Source organism: Ciona intestinalis, chromosome 1, assembly GCF_000224145.3.
Source record: "Ciona intestinalis chromosome 1, KH, whole genome shotgun sequence".
Taxonomy (NCBI): domain Eukaryota; kingdom Metazoa; phylum Chordata; class Ascidiacea; order Phlebobranchia; family Cionidae; genus Ciona; species Ciona intestinalis.
Genome location: NC_020166.2, coordinates 563,646 through 590,990, shown reverse-complemented (window position 1 = coordinate 590,990; position 27,345 = coordinate 563,646). Strand labels below are relative to the sequence as shown.

The following is a 27,345-nucleotide window of genomic DNA, read 5'->3' as shown; positions in this document are numbered from 1 at the left end:
ACTAACAATACAGTTCAAAGCCAGCCATTGTTACAGAACAACAGATGTTTCGAAATATCGCGTCACAATTTATTGCTTCGAAAATAGCGTTTATCGTTTATGACGTAATGTGTTAATAATTAAAACTTATTGTTTTGTTTTTACAAAACACTTTTCGCATCGAAAGAGCATTTTACGCGAATATTTTGAACGATAATATTGAACAGGTAGTTTGTTTTATAAGGTTCACAATCTTTGTACTGCAACTTTCACTAATTAACTTTAATTAATAATTGACGGAAAGTTAGAGCAAGTGATGCGTGAAGTTGTAAAATATGAAGTTTCGTAACTTAGAGTAGAAACATGCCTGGAATCCAAGCGTGCTGTATCCACAAAAGTTTAAGAACTGATGTCGTATTATCATTAACGTTGTTTCATAGACAGTATATAACATGGGAGCATATATGCTTGTACGATGTTATAATTCGTGCCCAAGCCGACCTTTAAATATTATAATAAAGCTAAAGTGGCGGCTCATACGTGGTTGTTTGGTGGGATTGGCGAGTTGTGTAGATTGCACGGCGAGACAGAGTAACCTGTATGCCATGGAGGTGTTTTGCATGAAATACTTTGGAAATTTCCAAAGTGAATGAAAATAGATGGGAAATTCCGATCCCAAAATTCGCATTACATAATACAGTGTCGCAAATTACATCACAGCTAATATGCTGAGTGTTTTGGTGGCCGGTGTGTTAGATGTGGTCTGTGGTATACTGTTTGTCGTTTATCCCTTAAAACGGTAACGTATTTGTAATATTTAAAAAGGGCGCATTATGTTTGTGGAGATAGTGTATATAGTGGCCAAGGTCATGTATAAGCATATACGGTACAGGTATTTTACATTTAAATAGGTCTGCCATTAAACGTAGCCAGGGTTAAACTAAACGAAGGAAACCGCAACTGGTTTCCTTTATGTAATTAAAACTAATTTAATCATGTAGTTAGCTAGTCAGTGTAACAATAATTGAGGTTATAATTAAACCCCAGAACCTCATGCCCGCTGTCGGTGCGCCAAGTTTCGTGCGAGGGTGGGGTAAGAGGGGTAATTGGGGAATTAACCGCAAGCAATGGAAGGCTGCCCTGTGCGCGTCATATAAACCGCGTTCCATGAGTTGTTGCCGGATATGGCGAGGTACGTTGGGGGTTGGTGGGTGTTGTGGTAATGATGGGGCAAGTCAAGCAAAGTTAAATGCTGCTTAGTTGGTGTGTGTGACCACAAAGTGCGCACGGTTTCGCTAAGCACGCACTTGTTCATCCGATAAGTGGCGAACAGTGTACCGGCTTGTGGGATAAACCACACACAGTGTGTTTAACAACTAACATAGCAAAACGCGAAGGGTAAATTACAGCCATAGCGCAACCGTATTTAGTAATACTTCATAATGCGACGATTCCAACGAACCGTGGTACCGGTATTTAAGTCCCAAACAACTGAGATTTGAACAAAACACTGTTTTCGGTGAAAATATAACCATGAATTTTCTCTATCACAAAGAAAACACGATGAAGTACATACTTGGTAAAAAAAAACCTGTAAACAGTTTTGGGTAAAGGCGGTTGGCGACAAACACTTAACTGTCTTTATAAATGGCAGAAGTATACAGCAGACAGGACAGGAACGAAACGACCCCAATTTTAAGATGAATAAAACGCCATTTCTCCATAAACGTCGAAAACACAGTACACACATTATGTGAATGCGACGTAAACAAGTCTAAGTATCAGATGACTAAGAACTTACTGTGAACAACATAGCGGGACATGGTGTATTTATCGCCCCCGTATTTAAGTGACCATAGCAAATATAAGGGACGTATGGTTTGGCAGACAGCCGGTAATTTAATCCAAAATGTTTGCGTTAGTTGACGCCAAGCTTTAATAGCTTTGCTATGTACATAGTGCGTTCATTTGATGGCAGGACACATGTTGGAAACCTAAGACATTACGGACATAGTGCGTTCATTTGATGGCAGGACACATGTTGGAAACCTAAGACATTACGAACAGTAGGAGATAATGTAATATATATGGGTGGGGTAAGTTGGGACATTTTGCACTCTTTATCCCATTTGGTAATAAAGAAAGAACAGTTAAAGAATTATAAAACGATATCGTTATTAATAGGATGAGGAAATATTTGATTTTATGTGACAGTGTCCCGTCTTACCCCATGTATACTATAGTCCTCTAGTCTCTATATATATGGGTGTGTAATAACAGCAGATGCCGCAGTAAGGTCGGCAAGTGCAAGGTATATTAGTGGATGTCGCTTAAACGTGAGCAACGATGCGTAAATATATATTCGAAGCTTTGTTCAATAGAGCGATTCCGGAGAAATATTTAAATAATCTTTATTGTAACTTTGATCCGTTGAAACAGTTGAGTTATTGGAAGTGGAGGATTTTATATTTAATAAAAAGTTATAAACGACCCCACGGTTTTATAAGGGTGTGCCAATATATAGGAAAACTTTTACGCAAATTGAAGGAATATAAATAACGTTTAAGTGAGAATTGTGGAGCGGTCACTTTCCCGTTCAATACGCAGGTCATGTTTTGAACAAATGGTCAACTTGGTCGTGATTGGATTAATATGGCACGAATATTCCGGGTCGTTTTGACCGCACGGTAACACCATAGATATCAAACAACATCAATAAAAAACAAAACGTAATCGACTTGAAATAAACAATGACTATTAGGAGTAATTGACCTTGATAGCAATAATATTAAGGCGGTGTTTCAATTAATGAACAGTTCAATCGCCGTCTACTTGGTACAATTGTATTACACACCACGTGTTAAATGTTTAAGCTACAGCGCCTGTACCACATGGTCGCATACGAAGCAATCAACCATACGTTTACGTCAGCGAACTTCCGCTGACCTCAAACCATGAAAGTCAAATCTCGTGATTGCGTTTGATGGCGTTGAGTAATGTAACGGTGGGACTTATTTATTAACGACAATCTTTATAACACGGGTGTTCTGTTTCATACACCTTGTGCCCACTTACAAGTTACCACGTATGAGTAACTTTGTGGGTGATTGTTTTTGGGATATTTTCATATTTTTGTAATGTATGGCCGATAATTTCGACAGCCTATAAATAAGTAACCCCTGCGTTGGCGTTGAGTGATGACGTTATATATGATAATGCGAACCACAAGCGAGTGTGGTCGGGTACAATATACTTACAAGGGTGGGTTGGTATCTGCTGTAACCGCGAAACGTAAATTGAAGCGGGCAGGTGTTTATCGTGAAGTTATAACGTAAACAAAGTAAGGCAACCCCGCTAAGAGGAAGCGTGTTAAGCTACCGGGGGTGGGTTTCAATAGAAAACCTAAGGATGTGGTTTTAAGATAGCTAACATACACTTTACATCAAAGCATCACATCTGTGTGTATTGTACCATTGTAGACCCTTAAAAGGTTGCGATCTCATCAATCATCATTGAGGTAACACTCTTGGTATGGGAGGCCGCACCACAAGCCGTGTGTGGCATCTGCCGCCTAAACTATTTCCGTGGTGAAGAATTTTGTAAGTCAGATTTTTTGCAGGGCCCCGTTTTGTAGTTGGTACTACAGTTAATGGGGAAGCTCTGTTAACAATCTATGTCTTCGATTGCAATAACAAAGCTACACAAGTGATATTAATTAACATAACGAAGAGATTTAGCAGCAAAACAAACCAAGCGTAAAATAATCACTGTTCGAATAGACATCCGACAACGTTATTGTCCAAATACGTTTTGTCGACCGTATTAACTAAAACAATAAAGGTGCAAAACATTTATCTGGAACGTCTAAGCGACTTATCTGGAGCAACAAACATATACGTCTGAATGCTAACGTTATTGTAACAAATGCCGTCTAGATAAGTGTTAATGAGGTGTCAACCGTATATATATTAAATGTGAACAACAGACGTTATTAGATGGGGAATAGCAAGGCAAATTTAGAGCTACGTCGGTGGTATGTCAGTCAACGCATGAGGTTCGCACGCGACGAAGTTTCGTTTAATGATTGTTCCAGTAGATTGGAACCCTGGATGATGGTTTGTTGGATGCTGAGGTGTGGAGACGTTTATAGTATTGTGGGGGGTCGGGTTAGAGAACGTTAATGAAATAAATAAGTTGTGTTTAGTGCAGGTCGAAGTGGATAGTTCCTTTGTTTAGCCTCGATGTAAAAGAACAAACAGGGAATATCTACATCAAACGTTTTTTTTTTCAATTTACTTAGGCGAGATACGCTTGAGTGTAAACGCCGCTTTAAAGAACAAACAAAGCAATATCACGCTAACGTGAAGATATTTCTTTGTTTGATAAGTTTTGAACCAATACCTGTTTATAAGGTTTGAGCAATTAAATGTAACCTGTTATTTTGTCAGCAGGTATATATGAGTAGGGCGATTAGAGATGTCGTTTCATTTAATATTAACCACGTTACTGGTTGTGCTTGCTTTGAATCTAATACCTGCACAAAGTGACCAAGCTTCCACACAAGTAAGATACGCTGAGAGTGAGACAGCGGATACAGCGGTTGTTGTGCCGAACCTGCAAGCGTTGGGTGAAAATGCAAGTGAAGATACGTTTACTGTAACCGTGGAATCAGAGCAACAAAGCGGGGAAGCGAAAGGCTGCGCGTCGTCTGATTGTCAATCAACGACCAGTGAATGCGGGTCAAGTTATGAATATAAGAGGGATTGTGTGTCTTATGGTTGCTGTGGTTGTTGTGGATGTGGGGGTTGTGGTTCAAGTTCAACCGGGACGTCGGAGATTAGTTTATTACTAAGGACGATGGACAGGTTAACTCAAGGACCTCCCGGCCCACAAGGACCACCGGGTTTGCAAGGTCCCGCGGGCTTTCCTGGCATGCCAGGCCCGCCGGGGAAGGCAGGATTTCCCGGTATCCAAGGTCAGACCGGATTACAAGGCCCGCCTGGGATCGGCATCAAAGGAATGAAGGGAGATTGTGGACCTCGAGGTGAACGTGGTGAGAACGGAACACCCGGGATATGTAAGCCAGGACTACCGGGCAAACCTGGCCCACCTGGTCCACCAGGGGTGGTGTATACGTCGGAAGAACTACAGAGTTCTCCATTGAAGATTGCAGGGCCGCCTGGACAGCCTGGTGAGAAGGGAACGCAAGGTGAACCTGGGATGCCAGGGATTGAAGGGGAGAGGGGGGAGACGGGAGTTGGAGTTAAAGGTGAACCTGGTATGAAAGGAATGACTGGTCCTCCGGGTCCTCCTGGACCTCCTGGACTTTCATCAAGTGATGTAGAGACAGTTAAGGTTGTTCGGCAAACTGATGGGCCGCGGGGACCGAAGGGTGAAAAGGGGGAGTCGATAACAGGTACTCCTGGTGTTAAGGGCGATAAAGGGATGCCTGGTATGAAGGGGGAAGGTGTGGAAGGACCTGTTGGCGCTCCTGGGCCTAGAGGACCTACAGGGCCAAAGGGGGACATTGGTGTCGGTGTCGTTGGGCCAAGAGGGCTCCCTGGTCCACCGGGCACACCTGGGGTTGGGAGCAGGGGTAGAGATGGTGTCGACGGCGAAAAGGGGGAGATGGGACCACGTGGGTTGCAAGGACCACCCGGGGAATCTGGGAATCAAGGAAGTGGTAACCTTGTTAATGGTGGGTCTGTGAAAGGGGGCAAGGGAGATAAAGGTGAAGCTGGTAGAAAGGGTATGCGGGGCGATGATGGTGTTGACGGGCGTCCTGGTCGCAATGGGGCGGCTACTAAAGGTATGAAGGGAATGTCCGGTCCACCTGGACCTCCAGGAGCATCGGTGAAGGGAGAAGCAGGTCCGCCAGGTCCCCCAGGTCCTGCAGGGAGATCAGGAGGTAGGATGAGCATGGGAGGATCGAGTAGTTCCTCCTCATCTGCACAATGTTGTAGGAGGGAGCAGGTCGCTTTCATGGCGGCATTGTCGCATAACTTTCAAGGCAACAACCAAGGGGTGGCGTTTGATAATGTGCTTACTAACATTGGATCTGCGTATAGATCGGCTACTGGATGCTTCATTGTACCAGCGGGTGGGATATATGTCTTCCATCTACATATACTTAGATGTAGAAGCAGTGGGCCGTTGTACGTTCATATGATGCGAAACAACGAGATGGTCAGTTCAGGTACCAACCAAGACACAAGGTTTGAAACAACCTCAGCAAGTGCTGTATTAACATTACAACGTGGGGACGTGGTTTGGGTGCGGCTGCGACAAGGTATAATATACGGACACAGCCCTTCACATTACTCAACCTTTTCCGGCTACGCGATCCAACTAAACGAAGCCGTAAACGTCGCCGCTGCCATGGCGAACCAGAGATACAAGTCAGGTTCAAGTTACAACTTATACAGAGAATCGACATCGAACGTTTTAACCGAAGAAGCGGCGGCACGAGCAAGGTCTATGATGATGAGTGGTAACGACTGATACGGGGCGAGACATAAACCAAGTGGTTGGTGAAGGGGAGCCCGTGATGGGAATATTTATTTTTGATTACATTGTTTTTATAGAGCGCCATACGCTACACACGCGTGTTTATCAAGGTGTATTTCAACGACGATATCTTAAACATACACCACTATACTGGGAAGTCAAACTGAAGAGTTTATTATCCGCGAAAATTTCACATTTGCTTCATTGCTTTTTTATATTCACTATTGTATGTTTAGTTGTTGCATCCGCGTATTAAGATTTATTCACAGCAGTATTACTGACGTGTGGGGCACACAAGTATCATGAGTGTGGTGTACTTGATAATAATGGCACCTCACAGTAAATATGCGACCCCCACCCACACAATCACAATATGTTCCATTTACAATGAATATACGTGTGTTGCGATGTAAGCGAGAAATACAATATTGCCTCGTATATGTTGAGTTATATTATGAGACAAATTGTTCAGATTAAAGGCCAACAATCAAACTTCAATACACCGCAAATGAAACTAGTCTTTACAGCGTCGGTGTATGTTCGGTGAAATTATTGCGCAAACACCATATACCAATGAACATGTGATATTGCGCGTCGTATAACGGTGCAAATAGAGCCAGTATTATATTTACGCAATAATTTTGAGACGTAGTTTTTGTTCATATGTGTTGTGACGTCATACAAGAATGACGTCAGCATGTAGTCTAAATAATCCAGGTTTATAAATGTAGTGCGAAAACTAAGAATAAAACGTGTATGGAAACTTAATGGGTTGTTCATATCCATCAATCAAATATATATATAGTGTCGATTTACGTGGTGTGAGATTTATGGGAAACTGTTGTTACGTCATAAAGTGATGTTACGTGTATGGTGTCGTATACGGGAGATATAGTTGGGCGAAATTGTAAAAATATAACTTTTCTTTGTTTACTTTTAAATGGGACGATTAAAGAGAATGAAAACATGTTCCATCTTACCCCAATATAAAGTTTTATCCAACATAGACAACCATTACACCACCGTATGAAAATAATAGTAGTAGCGGCGTCCCACGCAACTATAAGAAGAAGGTTATTTATCATTTTAACCACAAGCCCACAGTGAGCATACGTTTGTGGGGACATGACCTTTAAGGTTAATCCAGCATAGGCGGTTGTATGAGGGCTTACGCATGGCTACACTTTATATTAATGGAAGGCATTATCCAACTTTTAAGGTATAAGGGGGTTAGGGGTATTATGGGGCGTTTAAAACATTAAATGTTAATTTATCATTATTAGTGTACAAACATAATTATTTACATAATATCGTATTGTGACGTTGGTTAGGGTTTTATTAAATAAACAAACGTAATAGTTACGTCATTTTAGTGGAATTTAAAGAATTAATCTGGAAACACTGGATTGAAATATATCTGGCAGCACTGGGATATGACGTAAACCACAACTTCCACTCTAAGGTTTGGAATGTTGGGTTTGAAAATATTTATCATCCTCACACCGGTTGGAGAGGTGCTTCATATACCGGCCTATATAACCTGGTGGTCACGTGGGCACTCGACGGCGGCCCTGGGTGTATTAAGTTTATATAGGGAGTTGGGGTAATATGGTACATTCTGGGGCAAGATGGGATACAATAAAACAATCAAACTTATGAAATGCAGCAACACCTTATAAATATATATACTCAGCAATTAGGAAGGAATCGACCAAACACAATGGTCTAGGACATGATTTATAGCGTTTAGAAATTGAAAATATTGGACATTATATTACGCAATACATACATGGGATATAACAACCCATTTCATAACTGGCGACGCCAACATAAAACCCACATAATTCTCCGCTTATACTAAGCACTAATTTACGTTATCTGTCTTCAACATAAAGATAGTGTATGAAGTAGCACGTTAGCCATGGTATGTATTCAATGTATACGGAAGTAATATTAAACCTTCGTTTCCGTAAGTAAGCAAACCATTCATTAACATCTTGGTAGCGATGATACGTCTACACCGCATGTATGTTTGGAACGCATGTATGTCTGACTCTATATATACAACGATATATACGAATATTGCGACATCAAAATAATTAAAACGCATGTACGTCTACACTATATAGTCTCCAATACAAATGTTTTCAATTATAAACAGATTAATTGGCCAACCGTGCGGGCAACATGGTACAACCCAGCTTCACTGGCATGACACACACTATAACATCGCCCATATACAATGCAACAGGCAGGTATTCCTAAGTCTTTGAACAGACGCAACACAAGGTGTTGCAATAATATAAAACTTAGCCTGGCAAACAGGTATGACATGGGTGACTACTATGATATATAACATAAACATATATACCATAGCTACTATAAAAAGCTACTAAGCAACATTATGTATAAAGTGCTTGCGAAACATTCAACATTGTAATCAAGTGTGGAAACTAATTGTTAAAAATTCATTCTAAACGGCCGTGGCGCGTAAATAGCATTGACTTGTAATACTCCCATAGATTATTTGGCAAATCACGGTGGCATTTATTTGCTAGACAGCTAGAGAATGTGAAAAACTGTGGGTTTCAGCGAAATGTCGGAATTAATTTTGACGTCTTGGCAAATAAGTTGAGGTCAAAATGGCCAATCCTAGTGTTTGCCAAGATATGTGGAAAGTACTTTAGCTTTGAGCCAAGAATGCCATAGTAAATTTCAAGGACGAGTAAGATGAAGTACTTACCACTCTGCCAAGTGCTAGTTGCTCATGAAGTGAAAGATATCCCGGTTGTAAAACACCCGCTACTGGTATAAGGTGCTCACCACAGCCTACTCTACCATCCTTTGTTAAAAGTGGCAACCACGCATATCCAACTGTGTAATAAGCAACCTTAAGTAGTTGAACAATACCATGGTATGTAGGGTGGTGGTAATTACCTTCAAGTTGGTTGGATTCCTTCTTCTTGGCGTTGGTATCGACAACTACGTGGTAGAATGAGAATAGAATATGATGGCCATGATGTAGTTGGGTGGGGAGGGAGAGCTTCCACTGTAAGGTTTCATTATAAAGTAAGTATATGTTCAAATATATACGGGTTAAATGCGACTTGAAATGGTTTCCGCTGAAGAAGGTATTTTATAATGATAATGTGGATTAAAAAGATCAAATATATGGTAAGGCAAGACATAGAACCTGAGACTTAGACTTGGTATAATATACATTATAGAACATAAATGTTTGAATATTTGTAAAAATCCACATACCACTCTACATGGAAAGTTTATACAGCAAAGCGTGACATGGGACTTGTTTTAGGCCAGAGTTGGCCAGTTATACAATGTTATTTAACATAAATACATGTAAAGATTTAAAAAAAAACTTATAAAGAAATAAACTAATGTCATTCAGTAGAAGACAAACAGCTCATTGAACCAGCACAACCGACAACCTACCTCTTCATAAAACTCGGGTTTTTCATTATGGTGCAACACAGCTGCCGACACGTGGGTTGTGAAGGGGCCGACCCCCGCCATGCCTGGGGGTTTGTAGAAGGATTGGAGTGGCTTGGTGCCTTCAGCGTCGGAATCGCGGAACTCGGCTACAACTGCGATGTTTCGTGCCTGTGGTGGTATAAGGTAAGGGGTGTATGGTGGGTTAGGGGTGTATGGTGGGTTAGGGGTGTATGGTGGGTTAGGGGTGTATGGTGGGTTAGGGGTGTATGTTCGGTGGGCCAGGTGAATCGTTTACTTTGTAAGGATGAGATTCTATAGGAAGGAACAACCATGGATCTGGAGTTTAAGCCATAGTTGGTCCATTACCCCAACACCCAGTGAGAGTGTATGCACATATATGTATAGACAGGTTACGCTGAAATTATTAACAGGATGTGTGTTAACTATCACACCTATGCATGTTTGGTGTAGTACAAGGTATAATAGGCATGAGAAAACACTGCAACATATTTAATATACAAACCAGAATATAAACTTACTTTAGCAAATGTCTTTTGATTATCATAATTGAGAAACTTAGGATAAACATAACAATGGTTCGTATGTTCCATATTAATGTGTTGTTCGCTTGCAGATGTTGGTAAGAACTCATCAACCTCTAACACTGGCTCTTGTGATGTCATAGATTGGTTTGATGATGTCATAGGTGCATATGGTTTCACAGGGATGTATGATGATGTAAGGATATCTGGGGGGGTGGGTGTAAGGTATATACTTTGAATAACATGGCATGGTTGGTCTGTTGAACGCCTTACCCCAATGTTATCAGCGTCAAATCTCATATCCCATGCTCAGGATATAAATATATATTATAGACTACTTTATATACTTGACTTATTATCTATGTAGTCGGTATGCAGTAAAACAATATAAACGTATACATATGTATATACATATATTACAAACTGAGCTATAATAACATCAACCACCACCAACCCAGTATATAGATAGCAATATACTGAATAAACAACAGCCCATTATATTTATTATATTTATGAATGGTTTACTTGGTAGATCTGTGGGAACGGAATCGATTCCAAGTTGTAATTCACATTCAATGTATTCCAACTTGCTTAACTTTTCCGGCCTGCAAGGAAACGGGATTTAAATGGCGGACATGGTTGTTTGTTTATCAGGGTTACTATAAACTTTACTTCCTGAAGGAAATGCATGAACATCACGTCGACATGATACTTAGTGTAATAGACATAACATAAACAAAAATGTAAAGACACAACACTGTTATAGATTTATGGGTCGTTTACTACAGTGGTTTCACAAATCGGTTATGATTGTACAAAAGTTGTGTGATATGTAGTTTTGAAAGCTTTGCTATTAAATTATGTTATATGTTTGGCCTTGGGGTCGAGAAGGTTTGATAATCATTGGCAAGCAAGGACTAACTTTTTAAAGTCTGACAGAAACTTTAGTAAATCTTCTTGCGCGAGTTTGTTTGATTCTTGTCGGTAAACGTATTCAAACGTCGTGTTGCTGATGTGGCCTTTGTCGTTGTCGAATAGTGGTCTGTGTTGAAAACATTAGGTTCGAACAGTTTAATTTTATAATTTTTCTCTTCCAAAATTTAATGAAACAAGGAAGAGAGAGTTAAATAGAAGTGTGGCAAATTTATTATCGAGTATAGACTCATTATACTATAGCAGATGTTTCACCAAGTCTACTCAGTCTTTTACAAGCACTGATGATGCCAACAGTTTTTGGTGTATGTTATACAAAATCTTAATTATGAATATCAATGTTACAATTATCAAGTATAGACTCATTATACTAAAGCAGATGTTTCACCAAGTCTACTCAGTCTTTTACAAGCACTAATGATGCCAACAGTTTTTGGTGTATGTTATACAAAAATCTTAATTATAAATATCAAGGTTACAATTAATATATTATATTAAAATTATAGCAGATGTTTCACCAAGTCTACTCAGCCTTTTACAAGTACTGATGATGCCAACACAGCTTAAACAATATAAATAACTCACTTGGCTGTCCAAGCAAATGGCATGCGATATTGCCCCAACCTCTGACATGCAGACTTAGCATGTTTCAATACCTGCCAATATAATGCATTAGATTTACTGTAAATGTTAATACTGTGATTGTAATGTCAGTACAGTTACACTACAAAAAAACACTTTATATTTATAATTAAATCAAGGTATAACAAGTTTAAAAATATGCACAAAACTCTGTATTCTATGAAATATGGACTTACTGCATACACTAAGAACATATTATACGTTGTAAGGTGTTTTAGCAATTGCCACTTATGGTACAATGAGTCAATTTTACCCTAAATCTTACGATCAATGACGTGCCTTGCCACAGAGGTGACAGAACCTCACCCATATAGATATTATACACAACAAACCTTAGCGGCCACTTTATGATTATCGCCATCGGACTTCATGTAAGGTTGTGTACAAGACTTGATGCTTCCTTGTAAAACTTTCTCTATCTTTGCTACTATGAAGATCTCATTGTGGGGGTTGGTGACCGAGAATATGCCCTGCAATGTATGAATATGGGTGGTTTATATCACAAACATGCTGGGAAAATATACACAAGGTGTTCTGTTTCATACACCTTGTGCCTGCTTACAAGTTACCACGTATGTAACTTATTTATCTTCGGATGGCAGGGCAACAACAGTCATTATAACACGGGTGTTCTGTTTCATACACCTTGTGCCTGCTTGCGAGTTACCACGTATGTAACTTTGTGGGTGATTGTTTTTCTGTATGGCTGACAATTTAGACAACCCATTAGTGACCACTGGGTTGGAGCAATTGCCGTTAAGGATACGCGCCAACAACTATAGTCGAGTAAGAATTATCAATATAACCCTAACTCAGGGCTTCTTAAACAGGGCGTCCCAAACTGGCAGTAACGAACTTAAGAGGAAGCCGAAAGTTCAGCAATTTTACACGAAGTACTTCATATATCATACTATTAACCGTTAAGGATTGTCGAAAATTGTATGAGATTAAAATATACGTTTTAAGATTCTATCATTTGTAGTTTTTTAAATACATATATTTAGTTTAAGCAAAGTTCTGTTCCAACCCACAACCCACCTTCTTAGGATGGGCCACCCATTCCTTATCCACCACCTGTAGGTTTGGTTCTCCTGTCCTGGTTTCAACACTAACTGTGGAACTTCTCTTAATATGGCTGGCTTGTCTATTAGGTACCATCCTCCTCACCTGGAGTGTTTTATTTGAAATATTAGTAAAAGAGCTTTGTTTTTTTCACTTTGTCAAAGGCGTTACTTTACCCAAAACTTCTGTATTATAAGGTTGTATGTTTTATAATATAGGTTTTGTATCTGGTGTAAAAAACACAGATGGATGGTTTAAATCGATATGCATATCAACCTAACGATATACATTACTACACTTATCAACACATATATTCACCAAACTACATCTATCTAATACAACACTTACAAGTGGGTGGTTCAAATCAACATGCAGATCCGCAGATATCTTCTTCCCCGCTTGTGCATCGTATAATGCAAGGGTGACAAAGAAAGGTTCGACCTACAAGCCACGGGTGAAATATAATGTGTGAGTACAAGTTTATATCATTCAACCTCGAACGAATGGAATTGTTCAATAAAACATAATACAACACGTGGTGTAGGCATACACAAGGAAACAGATACAATTGTTCTATATTTACTTATGTGTACGTATAGATGTAATACAAGTAGTACCTCAGAGGTACTAACATACATTTGCACATAGCATTATTATGAGGTATAACAACAGATATATATGCACAAACATTACATTAGTAACTTATATACAAACATTACATTAGTAACTGGTTCATCAGCTCCATCAATTACAACCCCCCTTAAAGTGAAACTGATACTTTTACAATCCACCAACACGCGATGTACGGATGACTTGAGTATGGCTGGTGGTTCAACATGGGTGGATGGTGCCTTGCCATGTTTTGGCTGGGTGGGAAGGTAGGGGTTAAGTTAATATATGATGTTAAGTGTTGTTGTATTCTATATAGGTGAGAACCTACAGAAGTGGTTCCTAAAGTTTTTTAGCGTGATTTAAACCAGAGTTTTATCTCACAACCCATGTACCCAGGCCTCAAACATCGAAAAATCTATTTTTAACACAAGCGTTTTATACTATTTTGAGAGCCGACCGATACTTTGGGAACCACTGTTTAGCAGCAAAGGAAGTCAGTACATCAGGGGATCTTATAGTTTGCGCCTTTTAACAATAATTATGAACTTACCCACCATTGTAGATGTTACCTCATAAGTAAATAACAAGTATAAAGCATAGCGTTACGATAGAAGTACCTGGGTGACGTTTCACCCCAACATTTTAAACAGGGGTGACACATACGTTTATTCTAAAAACGTATATAGTATATATATATAACTTTTTACATTATGCCTGGTAGCAGAAGTATCAGAATACAAATAGGGCATTTCTCAGAAATAAGGACCGTATGTCAGTCCTGCCCGTGCTATAAATACATCCCTACTTTATTGTATCTATCCTGGAAGTCGGGATACAGTTTGATGACATTCTGTCGTCCCTCCTTCCTCGCAAGTGAGTTCTTCTGGTCGGTTTCTCTGGCATATTTCACCAACTCCGGGTGCATGCTACTTTTCGGGTTCTCCAGCCCGCATTCATCTCCGTTCTTATCGTGCTCTGTGGGATGGTGGGGGTTGTAATATTATATAAATAAAGTGATGATAAAACTTACGTTTTTACACTAAAGGAACCAAATTGTATATCAAACCAGTGTTTTTGATGTTAATCATATACATAGGAAGATATTAATTGACAATGATAATGTTTTAGCTACTATTATTTAGTGTAGTGTCACACACTATTAGTATATGTGAGGATCTCATGGCAAACCACAACCCATCATATGCTTACCATTCTTCAATGTTTGACTAACATGAGCCTCTATACTGCTTTGCAGCGCCAGGTTGATGGTCGCGATCCAATCATTCGCCTCCGATTCAGTGTCTGCTGCCAACAAGTGGCTAGATTGGTCTTGCATGCGGACCTCGAATGCGTGTTTACGAGCTTTGCTTGTCTGTAAGGGAATATGTTGGTTAAACATGGGCGGTCATATGGAAATTTGGCGGTGCTAACAGTGGTTACATGCTGTTACGAAATCAGAGCTTATCTTTACTAGCCTAACTATTTCAAACGCTACTAAAAAGATTTTTTTAGTTTTAGGTTGGACCAATACCAGCTTAATCTGTTGTTGGTCAAAGTATGGATGTGCCGCGTACTTTACCCAAGCTTTCCTACAAACAATGGGTGTAGTCCTGTGTTTTATCTCTGTGGTAACTTTCTACGGTGTTTCCCAATACATAATTCATGGAAGGCATGTGAACAGTAGAATATAACTTGCTGTGTGGTGAATAAATAACAAGCGTAAATATGTTAAAACAAATGTAGGTTATTTTATTGATGACCCCACGGGTGTTGGGCGTCTCTGAAAGGAACCGGGTGTGTAATGTAATGAGAAACACAGGTGCCTGAGGTGTGTAATTTATCCTAAATTTTTATTATGATGTCATGTCTATGTAAAACAGGGTTCTATTACATCATAATAAAGACAATGAACTGTTTGTTACAAAACACATCAACTGTTATAAAAACACACCCACACCCAGTAACATATGAACAACACACACAAAAGTAAATTAGGAACAAATGTATGAATGCAATGAACTTAGTGACCAGGGTGTTTGTTTGAATATATTGCTAATATGGTAGGGTGGGGTAAGATGGAACACAATTAAAGTTGGGTTAAGATGGGACATGATTTCATTGTTTAACATTTTTCTATCTTTTTTATTGTCCCACTTGGTAACAAACAAAAAGTATTAACAGAAATATACAACCGTATCCTCAAGACCGTTGTTAATTGTAAAAACACGATTAGGAAATATGGGATATTATGTGCTGAAGGTGTCCCATCTTACCCCATGATGCACCACAATGCTATATTTAAAGCAGAAACAACTTTTGTTTTTGTTAGTGGAGATGATAAGTGTTTATGCGTTTGTTAGTGAGTTACAGAACATAAGGGGAACAGAAGTGAGGGCGGGGCCTGGGGTGTTTAGATAGAGGGTCAAGTAGAAGTAACCATTTTAAACTACACCATTATTATTCACAACCGACATTATCATATATTTAAATACATTGTACGCCTTCAGCTTACATCAACTTCTGCGAAAGGTTCAAAAGTTTGGTCTTCAAAGCTTTGGTACTAACTTAAATTTGGATCATCGCAAAAGGTTGAGAAGCGCTGTTTTACCTTAGCCTTTTTCAAAGCTTTGGTGATAAGGCAGTGCTATAGGTTCTCAGTCTCACCAATACACAGAACAGAACACAAAGTATCTACAAATGAAACAACAAAGATAGAAAGCCATGCACTCACCAGACTCACCACATGGGCACCAATACATGAGTCGAGGTAGATCGCTCCTTTCGGATCTTTACTTATCTTCTCGTCCTTGTAGAAGTTAAGTATGTAGGAGTTGTCGGGAAGTTGTTTGAGGTGGAAGTATCTTCTCTTGAAGGACTGGGGGTTGGGGAAGATTGGTTGATATCATATTAGAGTTATACTGGTTACATGAATGCTATACATGAACGTTGAGGTGTTGGGGTAATGGGCAACTCTGGCCAAAACCCTCAAGGACTACACCCATATAGAATAAGGTTAATGTATAATAGAGATTGAGGTTGTAATATGGTTATATCTATAACACAGTGTGGTCTACATAGTAAACTGCAGCCTCTGCAAGGAATAAGAACCCCAGTTGTTATCATGGATATCTTACTGGTTGGTATCTATTGCACACAGTATATACAAATACAATATACATATACACCATATACATACATACCCTTATAGACAACCCCGACACCCATATACACACATACCCTTATAAACAACCCCGACACCCATTATACATACATACCCTTATAGACAACCCCGACACCCATATACACACATACCCTTATAAACAACCCCGACACCCATATACATACATACCCTTATAGACAACCCCGACACCCATATACACACATACCCTTATAGACAACCCCGACACCCATATACACACATACCCTTATAAACAACCCCAACACCCATATACACACATACCCTTATAGACAACCCCGACACCCATATACACACATACCCTTATAGACAACCCCAACACCCATATACACACATACCCTTATAAACAACCCCGACACCCATATACATACATACCCTTATAAACAACCCCGACACCCATATACATACATACCCTTATAGACAACCCCGACACTCCATATGCAGGTGCTTTATACAACCATCCAAGCTTGGTAACCCCTTCCTTATGCGACGAAGCGATGTCATCATCTATGTCGGGTTCCTCATCTAATTCAAATACCTTTGGAAACAAAATATTGATAACAACAAGTATACGCATAATGATGTGTATGGGCCAACTAAGGTCAGTGCTGCAGCAAGCTACTACAAATGTTGAAAACCTTAATACCAATATAATGTGAAATATGTAGAAAAGATTAAATTTATTAAATTAAAACAATGAAGAGAAATATTTGGCAGAAAATGACAGTCGTTTAAACACAGGTAAAAACTACTCGACGTTTCAACACAGGTAAAAACTAAGTGTCAAATAGAAGTGTGGCTGCTAAACCCATAATACAATAAACCCACAGTAAGTTGTATTATTTATATGACCCAACATACTTGTTCTTGCAGGAGTGGTTCACTACCATCTCCTCTAGGCAGGTGTAAATAATCAGATGCATAAGCCTCGTATTTATGCTCGATGAGGCTCCAGTTGGATGTGTAGGTTTTAATGCACTGGAACAAAATGATGTTGAATATAAGTTTGAATATGAATGTTGTTTTCGCAACTTTGAAGGAGAATGAGTAAGGTTTAAGACTTTAAGAAATAGGCGTATAGATCTTAAACAATGGTCCAATATGTGAGACTTAAGTAGGAATAACTTAATCTCTGGTTTAATCCTTTATCCCAGTCCTGCATCGCTTGTATTAAACACATTACAAACCATAAGAATAAACAACCAAGGAAATATAATGGTTACATAATAATGTTTATTATAAGTCACACCTTGCCTTGCTGTATAACGCCCACACTATGTCAGTTTGCAACAATACTTGGAAATATAAAACATAAACTACATAATTATAACGTTATCCCATTTTTATAATCATCCCATTTTCTAATGTTGTCGCATGATTTAGTGTTTGTAAAACAATACACAGTGACTGCATGATGAAAAATAACATATATAATATATCATTATACATAACTAGAAATCTGTTTTAAAGCCCACTGTGATTATTATATTCACAACAAGGCAGACAACCAAATGAATAGTCACAGCTTTATTTGGCCCCCAATCCCAAAGGACATTGAAATATAATGCATTGAAAGTATAAGTGTTAGCTTTCCGGTTGTAAGGCGTGATATTACGTCATCAAACTAATCTTTATATTACATAAGGGTTTATGGCTCATGGCAATATAAGGCTTTGTACAGACTTATAATTGCTACCATTGAACCCAGTGTTTAGATTCAACATCATAACTACTTTAAGCTAAGTTGAAACTATAGGAGCGGCCAAAACTAAAAGCAAATTCATAACAATTAAAGTTAAACTTTTAACATTAGAATATTGGTCCATTACCACTATTGGCAGGAATTGGCTCACAGCAAAACAAAACATTAATTTGGAGGTTTTAGTCAAGTTTAGAATTAGCTTGACTACACTTAAATATTAATTTAAAAAAGTGGTTTACATCTTTTTGTTTGGTGTTGTTAAAAAATAAGTTTGGGACCTGGGATTTAGACCAGAGTTGGCCCATTACCCCAACATTGTATATGCACATTCCATTCTATATGGGTGAGGTCCTACAGTGAGGCACGCCATGGGACCTGGGATTTGGACCAGAGTTGGCCAATTACCCCAACATTGTATATGCACATTCTATTCTATATGGGTGAGGTCCTACAGTGAGGCACGCCATGGGACCTGGGATTTAGACCAGAGTTGGCCAATTACCCCAACATTGTATATGCACGTTTCTCCAGCTACATCTCTAATGATTCAATAAACAAACCTCTTTAACAAACAGACCGGATGCTTCCTTGGTAGCTTCGGGGGGGACAGTGTCGATGGTTGTTCTTCTTTCACGGGGTTTTACTGTGGACTAAACATACATTGGTTAACATTGGGTTTTACTGTGGACTAAACATACTGCATACAATGGTTAATAAAATGTATAATGTTGGTATCTTCTTTATATTAAAACTAGAACTAATTAATTCTGTACATTAGATACATTTTTCAGCCAAACAAAGTCTGTTTCTATATAACGTTTGAGTATATTGTGGTTAGTAGGCTTGTATGGAAGCTACATTGTTCCAAGTACAAACATACTATGTATAAAATACAAGCATGGATTACTCTGTATAACATGGGCAGGGAAACGTAGACAATGATATGAAACCCAAACAAGCCATTAGTTCCTCATACAACATACAATAACACAACAATACCATAGTTTCCCATAGTCGTGTTTGGTACTTGGCTTTACTAATATATAGATACACAGTAATGTTAGTTATATATATATATAGTGAGCTATGGTTTATTAGAAATAATATGATCTTCAATATCATAATACATATAAAGTTTCGTTAACTCCTTTACCGTTATATTTACTTTTTATTGGCAGTTGTAGTGACAGTGTATTGCACAGTGTATTCTGTATTGTGCTATGTTTAAATATTTATATATATTGTACTCTGCGTAAAACGTTACAACTGGAATGTATAATAGAAATTATATGTGTTTGGTTGAACGTGAAACACTCACAAACATTTTCTTGTGTGTTTGAAATATAAGAATTGATGTCAAACTATTAACACTTAAAATAGCTTGGTGAATATTGTGATGTATCTACAACAATGTTTCGTCTAGTATTTAGCAAAGACATCATGAGAGAACAGGAATTTTAATTATTAGACTACACTTGCTGCCTCTAACAACCGTAAACTACAATCAGTGTAAATTTAACACATGGATGGTCATGACAACTTTCGGTCATGAACAAACAAAGGACAAACAAAGGTCGTTAACATCAACATCAGGTCTTTGTAAAATCATTGAAAGACAAACCATTATCACACAACCCCAACAATACAATGACGTAATACCACAGTCATCTCACATACTTGGCCGACTACTCATCCAATGTGTGTCAAGTTACTTCCATTTGTAACAATTTATATAACTGGGGTGAAGTCTAAACGTGCTTTAATTTATAAACAAAAATAATATAAAAATTAAACAACACACTGCAATTAAAAAAGACTAGAATAACATTTTTTACAAAATAGAATGCAAATACAAAAAGCTACTGTTTCCAAACAATACTTACTATGACATCATCAGCAGGAAAAGATAACAATGACCTCATTGTGTCATGTTGAATCTCTGATTGTCGTTTCACAATGTAAGATTCATAATCAACCGGCTCCGATGCCGCGGTTTTCATCTAGGAGGGAATAAAATATAAATTTGTTACGTCTCTTTGATTACAGTATTGAAAGGTAATGATGAAAATTAACTTTAATAAATATAAAATAGATCTACATAATTATGAAGTAAAAAAAATAAAAATTATACATTCTGTCTTTTTTGTTGCAAAGGTCAGAAAAAATGAAAATATGCAAAAAAGAGGGAAGTAACGGTAGAATGAAAGTCGTTTAGGCGCGTTAAGGCTGAAGTGTGAAATACTCACATGACTTGTTAAATACAAAGTGATAGCCAACAGATATTATATTGCAGCTTGTAAGTATAAAAGTAACAACAACTGATATATTAAAACTACCCCTTAATCGTCAATGAATTAAAAACCTTGCAAAAGTTTTGTGCAAAGAAAGTCACTTTGTAAGGAAATTGCTCCATTTGCGTAAAACGCACAAGTTTGGCGCAGGTGTTTGTGATTCACACATTCTTAGCTACATGTGTTTCCTGGATTATAAGGTTATAACTATGATATGTTCCACGAAAGGGGGCCTGATGTAGAACATATTGTTGGACGATTTTCATTGCATTATAACAGAATGCACCAAGTATTACTAATATTGCAACAATCAGACCAATTAATGTTGTACCGAAGATATATTTGCCGATAACTAACACCAACAGTTTTTTATCTAACTAGATTCTATTATATATATAAATATAAATACATCTTCTGTACAAATTTCGATTTTTGTATGCTGCGGATACACCAGCATTATAGTGATATTGTATATAATACAAGCTTAGGTGTGCATTAATCCAAGATTACAATTATTAAACCACATCATATTATTTATAATATTAAACCAACACCCATATACCTGGGATGGGGAATCCTGGTTTATCCTGATCGCAGGTGATTGTGGCATTTTAATTTAAATAACAATCGCAATCATCGGAATAATTTCTTAACAACTAATATTGGGAAAGACTCAAAACAACAAATTAGTTTTAGATTTATAAGAAACTTTATAGAATAGTAGGGACAAGGGGGTATAAACATAATCACAATGGCATAAACAAAAAACATGATGATAATATATAACACTAACAGTTTCATTCTAAAATAAGTTCAGAAAATTATACTTTCAAACCAAAACGACTAAAACAAGCATTTTTTAAATGGCTTTAGCAAAAATAAGAAAAGGTTCACTACTTTGCACAGCATCTCAAGATACTGACTGCACAAGTCTTGGCTACAACATTACCGACCTATTGTGTACAAACCCTCACACAAACAAACATTCTATCTCATCATTGTTACTGGAGCAAATAATTTAAGTTGTAAAGATAAAGACGGCAAATAAAGTAGCAGAGCAACAAACACTAACTCTGAGCTAAAGATACCAAGATAACCAAGTCTGGGTGCGGACACGTCTCATTGGGCCCAGTCCTGCAACCGACGTACCGTAAAAAGTTTTTAAATATAATCAGAGACAGATAGCGGTGCTTGGCTCACTGTGTGTCTGGTATGCAACGTTGCTGCAATGTTTGGATAACTTATTTAGCCTATACTTGCTGTTTATGTAATATAGAAACAACAGCACAAAGCCAAAGAAGAGTTATAATAAATACATTTATATATATTTATATATAGGCTATATTTATATTTTGTTTAATAAAAAAGCATTCTCTATTTATAGCTTCCAAAGTTAAAAGCTAATACATAGTGTTTTTTTGTAATTCAAAAGTACAAGTGTTTGTTAAATACCATAATATCATATAAAATAATAAACTACATCGTGTTGTGAAGCAATACTTCACTAAATGACTCACAAATACTTTATTATTATACATACAGTATATAGGGACTTATATATAGCATAGGCATTAAGGCATATAGGGACTTTTAGATATTTAGAAAATATTAATCCTCGACTAGACAGCAAGAATTATTCATTTACAAGAAATAATGGGATCTAAGTTGCTTTCAATTCCATACAACAACATACACAGAACATTCATGTCTATAACCTACCATAAACACGACTAAGCAAACTTTACCTATAGCTAGTTTAGCCTAATGTACTCAGTACACAACTGTTACAGAATCCTTTATTAACCAAACCCTCAACAACAAACTTGGGGTGGCAGGGTGGGCAGGCCAACCCTTCATTTTTCTGCACTACATTAATCAGTAAACATTACAACTAATAAGTTAGATTTGTTCACAGGATTTGGTGTCTAACTATCCCTGTCTCTATTGTGTTTAAGCTCGGTGCCTGTGAACCAGGCACAACAAGCCATATACAACAATATCCCTGGCATAAATTAACGCCTACAATCGTCCAAAATTCCGTAACTACAAAAGTGGACATGTTATAGCCAGAGGCACTTCACACAAAAATGATAACAATGTGCTCTATGACATCATAAGTGCATTAAACCAAACATGTGAAAGAATTGTTAAAACTATATTTATTTATAAAACAACAACAAAACATGGATCTCCAATATTTGTTGCATCAATAGTTATTTTCTGTGGCAGACAAACCAACAACAACACAACACAATGCAAGGATAATGATCTTTACATTCAAATCATGTTCTACGACATAGACTACAAATTCTTATGAAATTTCTAACTGTGTGTAGAATTTTAATTTTATCTCTCAGTCCAACCATTACACTGTAGGCATTATAACATTACATCATATAAAACATTGTATTTGTTTAACAATTTAACTTCATCAAATAATTGACTAAGATGGTTCATATTAGGGGTATATAACTAAATGTGGAAATTGTACAGCACTGGATGTATATCAAATATATGCCAACAAAAGGATACCAAATGAAATTAATAGCCTGTAAATTTAATTGCAAAAAAATTATAAAAGTTAAACCACTTTAACCACAGTCATTTTACGGTTCATTTGGAAAACATCTTTTGATATATTTATAGAAACAGATTATAACAATTTTGTAACATGGACTTATAAGAACATTTTGGAATGAATTTGTAACAACCAACTAAAACACAAATTAAGCAGATTATATTCAATAATTTGCGCAGTACAAAAATCAAATTCCCATAAAATTTCCTGACATGCAATATGCTATTAAAGAACCCCCCTACTTACAGGTTCATAACTTGAATAGACACTTCCTCTCATTGCTTGGGTTGCACTTTCCCTTCTCTTTGTGGCCGTTCCCTTCCGTTTCAAACCTGATACACAATAAACATAACTTTGTATACATTTGTCATTTACTATAAAGTTGGAAAAAGGTGCAAAAATAGGAAACTGGAAGTTTACTAATCTATGTGTGTACAGTGTGGCATGGCATACAGACCGGAGTTTTGAGGACATAAGTTTCCAATACCCAGGGCGCTACAATTGATTAGTGACTACTTGGTTAAAGTAATGTCTGTTAAATCCTGGTCACATGAATGTAACTTATTTATTTTCGCGTGGCCAGAAACGACAGTTGTTATAACACGGGTGTACACCTCATGCCAGGTTACAAGTTACCATGTATGTTACTGTGTAAGTGATTATTATTTGATTTTTTTTAACCCATTACCTCTGCCCTATGCAGGGAAATCAAATCAGTATCTAGCATTGAACCCACATCCTTTGGTTAGGATGCCAGCTAACCATTGAGCTGAGGCACCAAAACGTGGCTAGTGAAGAATCCTCCCCCACCTTATTTGCTAACCACTAACCCCTCAACAACCAACCCCCAACCTTTCCAACAGCCTGTTCTGCTATGTACGGGAGTATTCTGCCCTAGTGCCTATATTTGTATTTTAGAAACAACTATTTATAAATACAAACCTTGGGCAAACTTTCTTGTTTCAGGCATGGTTCTGTTATACAGATGGTAGCCTTTAGCCTATTATATTCAATTGTATTTCCACAATATATAAGAAAAGTAGCGAAGTAGTAATCCAGTGATCCAACTTTACATTGTTGATATTTGTGAGCAAAACAATGATTCAGCTGGTGACAGTATGTTTAACTATATATGGTGCCTTGACTAACATAAACAAACAGTTGCTTGTTAGTTAATTCCCACATACACAATATAGATTACTTCCCTATCCTAGCAAACTGTTTCAAAGTTAGCTATGAAATAACCCTGTTCTGGTGCCAAATATATTTATAACAAATGTAAACACAAACGGTGTGACTTACTGTACATAACGTAGAACTGTGGCCGGTCCAATTGTACAGCAGCGGGGAAACAGACGTACGCTACAATTCCGCCATCGAGCATAAAGTGGCGAAGATACCGTTTCATGCAAAACTGTAGGAACAGAAAGACCTAACGACGGCAATAACCAACATAATATTTGAAATAAAATATCCCATACTTATCTGCAGCAAAATTTTATCACACACGACAAACTGCGGCAATTGCACGAAGATGTATTTGCAGTAAACACTCGGAACAAATCATTCGAGAAACACGATACATTAATTTGAAACAGGTTATTTTTAATACTAACAATTTTGAATTAATTAGGCAACAGTAATTACCTTAAGCAAATAATGCTCCTATATAAATCCGCACACCAGCGACTGTCGTTATACTACAGGCGTTGTTTTTAAAATTCCCACACATATCTTACTAATTTGACAAAACATTGCTTGTCTGCAGTATTATGAAAACTTTGCCCCCAAACACATGCTGTGATAGCAGCAGCAAGCCTGGACGTCATCATCTCTGCATCCAAACATGCTTAATAACCAATACACCCAGATTCCATTCCAAATCTAGGTTTGTTTACACCTTTTACCGTAAAATAAACTTACCTTAAAGGACGCTTCAATCTTCTTCGTCATAAAGTTGATGTGATCGGCTCCTAATGTTAGATGTTTGGGGTCGCGAGTTTTTTATTTTTTGCCGCGACCCTAACCTTACTAAACGCAGGTATAGAACAGTAAGCTATTGAAACCACGCTTATTCTGTGGCCGATAAGTCACAACAAATCAACTTTTACATCGACATCGCTTCATTCCTCGATGTTCAGCTGATCGTACTTACCTTGGAGTTCATGACGTCATATAGTCGTCATCAGTACAAATGATTTCTAAAATTTAAATTAATAGTGATAGTGAAGATTCCTCATTTATGTTACAGATTATAGGTTGGTGGAAAATGTTAGAGGTTGGCGGTTAATAAATGATTATGGTTAAGTGTTTGACCTTAGCAGACAATGTAGGGGAAGAATTCTACACTAGCACAAAATATTTCGATATTAAATTTGTTAAAACAGTTATACAAAATTTATTTCAGTATTCGTTATCATTATTTAACAGTCACCTATAACAAATCTACGTACAGACAACTAACAGTGCAGAATAAATAGATTGCAGTCTTTTATTTTTAGATGTTTTAAGAAAAAGTATCATGATATATGTGAAAGTACTCACCAAGTGCAAGAATTCCTGTTCCAGAAGTCGCTTTTAAGCTAAAATCGGAAGAAAACTTAATTTTTGTCGCAGGAAACAAAAACGCAGCTTTCCCTTCAAAGGTTTTGTTGAAAAGAAAGATTTCTGGAATATTCCGCAACAAATTTCCAACCTCATCACTGATTGGTCGGTTAGATTATTAAAGAATATAGTAACTGTTACGTCATAATGCATAAATGTAAAACGTAGATCTTTGGCGGATTAATATGGTATTAGATTTTATCTGTTTTTTTATCGATTTCGCTAAAATAAAACAATAAAGTGTTAAAATTAGTTATATTTTACGCAAATAATGTACCAAACATATTTTACGAGAGTAAAATTAAGATTTAAAACAACTTAAAAGACGACCGCCTGGCCGGCTTATATATGACGTCATTGTACATATGTTTTGTTTGTGTAAAAAACGTTACATATACGAATATTGTTATTAAATGTAACTTTGTAGGTGATTTTAAACATTTTTTAAATGTTTACTATACTTATAATGCGCCAGAAATATATCGAAAAGTTTAAAGTCGGCTTCTGGTCCACAAAACTTAAGGAACGAACACCCCAACTGCTGATAAAGCTGTAAAGCACAGAATAGATACTACTCGTTGTCACATGCTCTCGGTAGCTTTATAAGGTAACCATCCAATGGTGATACCGCATTTATACCAAAGCCAGGCAACATACATAAACCCGTTTATCTGCACGGAAAGTTATGAGATTAGAAACCAATGGACAAAACTGGGGGCTAAAAACTCGGGATAAAAATACGTTAATCCCGTGTTGCTACCAGAATAACGGTACTACTGGAACATGGACCACGGACGAGACGTGGGTTTATATTAAAAAACACTACAAAGTACAAATGCACATTGTCAACCATAGAATTCCTACAAAACATTTGTAATGCAACTTTAGCCAACCATTTATAACTTACATGCCGGAAAGCTTCTCTCCCGAACATTTCTGCAGTAATCATTGCTTCTGTAGGAGCAAGTGGCCCTGCATAATAATCAACAAACATGTTTATGCTGATTATTAATGTTAGAACACTTAACCACTGGAGTTATAAGACAGCGGGAAAGATGGGACACATTTTCATTATATTTGCTTGTCCCATTTGGTAGCAAACAAAGAGCATTTAAAATAATGAAATTCCTAATAAATTACTTGCGATATGATACGTAACATCAGGTATAGTAATCGACATAAATGCACTCTGCTTGTACACGTCGTAAGTATCTTCAATGTACGTAAGGGAGATACTCATCAGT

At 37.5% G+C, this 27,345-nt stretch overlaps 2 protein-coding genes and 1 long non-coding RNA gene across 6 annotated transcripts; 1 reads left to right on the top strand and 2 right to left on the bottom strand.

The window, feature by feature from the left end:
- The first annotated feature begins 2,135 nt into the window (after positions 1 to 2,135).
- Positions 2,136 to 6,924, top strand: LOC104266827 (collagen alpha-1(X) chain-like). The gene has a single exon (XM_018817838.2). It carries the CDS (start codon positions 4,456 to 4,458, stop codon positions 6,478 to 6,480), a length of 2,025 nt encoding a protein of 674 aa, XP_018673383.1. The 5' UTR covers positions 2,136 to 4,455; the 3' UTR covers positions 6,481 to 6,924.
- Positions 6,925 to 7,858: 934 nt separating this feature from the next.
- Positions 7,859 to 24,637, bottom strand: LOC104266791 (dedicator of cytokinesis protein 9-like). Of its 4 annotated transcripts, none has more exons than XM_018817820.2 (21): positions 24,440 to 24,637; positions 23,744 to 23,829; positions 20,512 to 20,628; positions 19,189 to 19,278; positions 17,788 to 17,904; positions 17,339 to 17,464; positions 16,471 to 16,605; positions 14,940 to 15,102; positions 14,536 to 14,705; positions 13,838 to 13,984; positions 13,467 to 13,559; positions 13,095 to 13,223; positions 12,389 to 12,526; positions 12,000 to 12,070; positions 11,404 to 11,523; positions 11,007 to 11,086; positions 10,479 to 10,687; positions 9,940 to 10,107; positions 9,424 to 9,535; positions 9,230 to 9,360; positions 7,860 to 8,057 (listed from the first exon to the last, which is right to left on the bottom strand). In XM_018817820.2, the coding sequence occupies exons 1-21, from the start codon at positions 24,465 to 24,467 to the stop codon at positions 8,034 to 8,036; spliced, it is 2,454 nt and encodes an 817-aa protein (XP_018673365.2). In that variant the 5' UTR covers positions 24,468 to 24,637; the 3' UTR covers positions 7,860 to 8,033. The 4 variants fall into 4 exon arrangements, with proteins under 4 accessions (XP_026693442.1, XP_018673365.2, XP_018673363.2 ...); XM_018817818.2 differs by having other exon boundaries at positions 7,862 to 8,057; positions 16,462 to 16,605; XM_018817821.2 differs by lacking the exon at positions 24,440 to 24,637 and adding an exon at positions 24,186 to 24,277 and having other exon boundaries at positions 7,862 to 8,057; positions 16,462 to 16,605.
- A 376-nt stretch (positions 24,638 to 25,013) lies between these two features.
- On the bottom strand, positions 25,014 to 26,726 carry LOC113475039. Its single transcript, XR_003396778.1, has 2 exons — positions 26,042 to 26,726; positions 25,014 to 25,698 (listed from the first exon to the last, which is right to left on the bottom strand). It is a non-coding gene; the product is annotated as an uncharacterized LOC113475039 (long non-coding RNA).
- Between the last annotated feature and the right edge of the window lie 619 nt (positions 26,727 to 27,345).